This window comes from Cebus imitator, unplaced genomic scaffold (assembly GCF_001604975.1).
Source record: "Cebus imitator isolate Cc_AM_T3 unplaced genomic scaffold, Cebus_imitator-1.0 Scaffold335, whole genome shotgun sequence".
NCBI classification, from domain to species: Eukaryota; Metazoa; Chordata; class Mammalia; order Primates; family Cebidae; genus Cebus; species Cebus imitator.
The window spans coordinates 1,818,852-1,823,268 of NW_016107650.1; the positions used below are offsets into that span (position 1 = coordinate 1,818,852).

Below are 4,417 nucleotides of genomic sequence, written 5' to 3' on the forward strand. Positions count from 1 at the left end.
TTTTTTAAGATGAAGTCTTGCTCTGTCGCCCAGGCTGGAATGCAATGGCATGATCTCAGCTCACTGCAACCTCTGTCACCTGGGTTCAAGCAATTCTCCTGCCTCAGCCTCCCCAGTAGCTGGGACTACAGGCACCTGCCACCATGCCTGGCTAATTTTTTATTTTTTAGTAGAGACAGGGTTTCACCATGTTGGTCAGGCTGGTCTTGAACTCCTGACCTCAGGTGATCCACCCGCCTCGGACTCCCAAAGTGCTGGGAGCCAATGCACTGGCCTCATGCAAATTATTACACAGAAAAGTTGAAAGATTTCAGTGAACACCACATACCCACCAGTTACATTATATAATTATCATTCTGCTAAATTTGCTGTTTCACATACCTGTGTATCTCTCCACAAAAGAGACACTGAAGAATCCTAGCTACTGATCCCAAGAGTAAAGAATATTTCTAGAGGAAATCACTTGGGAGAAGACTGCTTCCATTTTTGATAAAGTATTATTTATTTACTGAGATGGAATCTTGCTAGGTTGCCCAGGCTGGTCACAAACTCCTGGTCTCAAGCAACCCTCCCACTTCAGCCTGCTGAGTCGATGGGACTACAGGAACATGCCACCACTACTGGCCCATTTTTTGTTATTTTGATTAATTCTAGAAAACTGAAAAAAAATCTGCCATCAAAGACTTTTTGAAGAAAAGAAAGTCCCATGCCCACTACAGGGCCAATCCCATTGAGTCTTGTGTCTCGTCACCTATTTTTGAACCTAAACATTAGGCCACAAACTTAACTGATATCCATGTTAACTCACTGAAGAAAGTAAAATTATATTTGGCATGCTCTGAATAGGTAGAGAGATCACAAGTTTTCCATTAAAAAAATTTAAATTAAGGCTATAAAATTTAAAGTCTATTCCTGTGCCATTTGGAAAGCCAGAATACATTTTTGGTAGCTGAGGTTATACTATAATTACATGTAACTGCACACAATTGGAAATATATCTATTGTAAATCAGGATCGTCTTATAGTTTCCAGAATTAGAGACTAAATTCCAACAGTGAGAATGAACACCACAGTCAGAACTTTTCCAACTTAAAACACAGCAGTGTTATATATAATCCATGTAAAATGAGCTCTACTCATAATACCACATTAAGCTATAAAATATTCTGTTTCATGTAGTTATTTTTATTCCAAAATTACTTTTAATCCAAATACTGATCAAGGAAATTAGAAGGTAACTTTTATAAGACTGTATTGGAGAAACACAGATGAAAGTAAGATATTTTACCTCCATTCTCATGATAATCCTGTTGTTTCTAGTTGTGATACTCATTACATGCTGAAATCTCAAATCTCTGGCTTGAAGACCTAACTCTTGGTGTAATTCAGTTTTCTTCCTTTCTATAAAAGAAATAAAAAGAGAGGGCTAAACCAATATATTAAGTGGCTCATATTTTTCCGTCAGAGCAGTCCTCCCACCACCATCAACATAATTATTGGTTACTACCAGAAATAAAAAGTAAAATTAAATCTTTATAATATCCATTTTTACCTAGAAAACATAATTGGGCTAAATATAGTCGATCTAATGATTTTCTTATCTATACCTCATAAATTTCTCACTCCTCTGAGACCAATATAGAAACCACAACTATGCATCATTAGAACCTATACATTTCCAGTTCTAGAGACAGGTTATCGTTCTATAAACTGTACACAACTACACACTAGAACATCTAGAACAACTAAAACATGTTCTAGTTTTTTCTCACTAGAACATCACCTTCAGTATTTTTATATATGTGAACAGATAAGCCTGATTTTCTTTGTTCTTGGACTAATATAAAAATGGGAAAAACTGAATTTATTACCTGAGACTGATTCATTCTCAGGGGAGATCTGAAACTCGGATTTCAAGTCACACAGTAAAGTAATACCCACTTTCACTTTTTAAAGTAGCTGTCCACAGAGAGCCCTCAGCAGCAGAGTTCCATGTGACTGCCATGCAGTGACCTATCCCTGTTCGTCTTTTGTCACCCAATGCAACGTCACTGATATTATGTGACTCCGCCTTAAACATGCTTCAGGAGCATGAATGACGGCAGTGAAAGGGACACTAACAAGAGAGACAAAAGAGAAAAAGAGTTTGTCTCTGGGCTCCAGCTCTACCCCAGAGGGGAGAGCCTCTGCTCTCCCAAATATTTCTTCAACGGCCTGTTAGAGTGAAACATGGCTCCTGCTAGAAGAAAACAATTCTGGGAGAATATGCACAGTATGAGTATTGCTGGCTCCAATTAAGACTGATGGACAAATGCCGAAGAAAGACCTCTTTCAACACACCTGCATATGCAAAGAATATTCTACTCAAAAACTACAGTTTCTTGATTTCCATCAGATTCACTCACTAAATGTTTAAAAAAATGATTGAGAATACTAATCAGATACTCACCAAAAGACGTAACATTTCCCTGTTTGTCAAATTTTGTCTGAAGATAGAGAATAAAAGAAATTATTATTTTCTTTCAAATTAGTATGCTACTAATGGTATTGTGAGTAATAGCCCCAAAATGTTGAAATGCAAATAGAAACCATTACTGACTTTTTAAAAATTAAATCCAGTTATAAGTTAAGGGTTTAAAAAAAATCCTTTTTTCCTTTGTTAGGAAAAATCAGACCTGGGCTTAACTTTCTAGAAATTTGGTTCCTCTAGAAATTTGATAAAGGTCCTCATTACTATAGTGGTAGAAAAAGAAAAAGGAAAAATAAAAATAATTTCTAAAAATTAATAAAAAAGAAATTTGGTAAAGGAGTATCATCAGTTGTGTTATTAGGAAACATTCCTTATGGTAAAAATGACCACTGACTGGTAGACTGCACTAGGCTGGGAAGACGATGAACAAATTACAGATATCAGGCGGAAGCAGTATCTCTCTCTGCCCTTTCCTGATCGTGGTGGCTCTAGTTGCCATGACCAGAATAAGCTGTGCCTCTGAGATGGTTATAGGAGATACTGGCACTGTGGTGCATGGGAATTCGAGCCAAGGTGAATCTCACACCCACCTTTGAGAATCTTACCTCTTTGTAACTGGGTGATCACTCAGAGGACGAAGAAGCCCCTGGATGGCTGCAAAGACTTCTTTGGAAGAGGCAACACCTAACACTACCCTGCTGTTTCTCTTGTCCCTTATCCTTCTGAGGAGACTGGGACCAAGTATGGCCTGTCTTGTGAATCTAAATGTCTGCATGAGGATAAAATAAAATATCTTTGGTGGGTATTGCAAAATCAACAAAGATTTACGGAAACTTGGCTGGGCGTGATGGCTCACGCCTGTAATCCCAGCACTTTGAGAGGCAGAGGTCGGCAGATCACCTGAGGTCAGGAGTTTGAGACCAGCCTGGCCAACATGGTGAAACCCCATCTCTTTTAAAAATACAAAAATCATCCGGGTGTGGTGGCACACGCCTCTAATCCCAGCTACTCAGGAGGCTGAGGCAGGAGAATTGGCTTGAACCCAGGAGGTGGAGGTTGTGGTAAGCTGAGATTGGGCCACCGTACTCCAGACTGGGCGACAGAGCGAGACTCTCTCTCCAAAAAAAGGGAAAGATTTACAGAACCTTTTCTAATAGTTTGAAGGAGGATTTGATACAGATAATGCACCTATTTCCTGTAAAGTAGGGGAATCTCTTTCTGTGATGTTTATCCACAGTCAAGCACGAAGTTGTGAAATATTTAACAAATCACTATGTGCTGAGCTGTACTACTTACTATCGTATACATATTTCAGAAAGATACTCTAACATACAGTTGCAAGTACAATATAGGTCTTGGGTTATTACCACGGAAACATGTATGCTAAGTTAATCACACAAAAAAACTCACTATATATATTTTATCTTGCTTCTCACAAGCAAAGATAAAATTCATATAAGTTCCATAGAACACTAAAGGAAAATTTGTATCAGAGAAAGCTGTATTTGTGTAACAGTCTAGCTTTCATCCTTATATTTCACAAATATATAAATATGCAGAAAATTTGGATATGTAAAATAAAACTATATTAATTATCGGAAATGACAAATTTTAGAGAAAATCATGTTAGTATTTCACTGAATATCCTTCCAAACGTTTTCCTAATAAAACATATTAACGACATACGGACTGCTTTGTAGTCTCCCTCCTTCCAAATGAGCAACATGTGGTGAAAATTTCTGCATCTCAACATTTATGTATACCATATTTTTCTTTAATGGAACTTAAAACTTTTTTTAAATCATACAAATTATAATTGAAAAAATATTGACTTTGTAACCAGCTCACTTTCTAAACTATTTCAAACAGCATAAATTTCTTTTTCTCAGATTCCATAGCTTTATGAAATTCTTAAGGGTTCTTAGCAATTATTTCACCTGCAAAAAA

The 4,417-nt window shown here is 37.2% G+C and overlaps 1 protein-coding gene across 2 annotated transcripts in view; it reads right to left on the minus strand.

Annotated features, from left to right (window-relative positions):
- Positions 1-4,417, minus strand: part of MRS2 (magnesium transporter MRS2) — a 27,835-nt gene that overhangs the window by 19,388 nt on the left and 4,030 nt on the right. For both annotated transcript variants that reach the window (XR_005196445.1, XM_017505250.2), the window contains exons 3-4: positions 2,450-2,486; positions 1,289-1,401 (exon numbers count right to left, since the gene is read on the minus strand). Coding sequence is in view for 1 of the 2 variants with exons in the window: in XM_017505250.2 (XP_017360739.1) it covers positions 1,289-1,401; positions 2,450-2,486 (150 nt within the window). In the remaining variant the exon portion in view is untranslated. The remainder of the gene's footprint in view (positions 1-1,288; positions 1,402-2,449; positions 2,487-4,417) is intronic.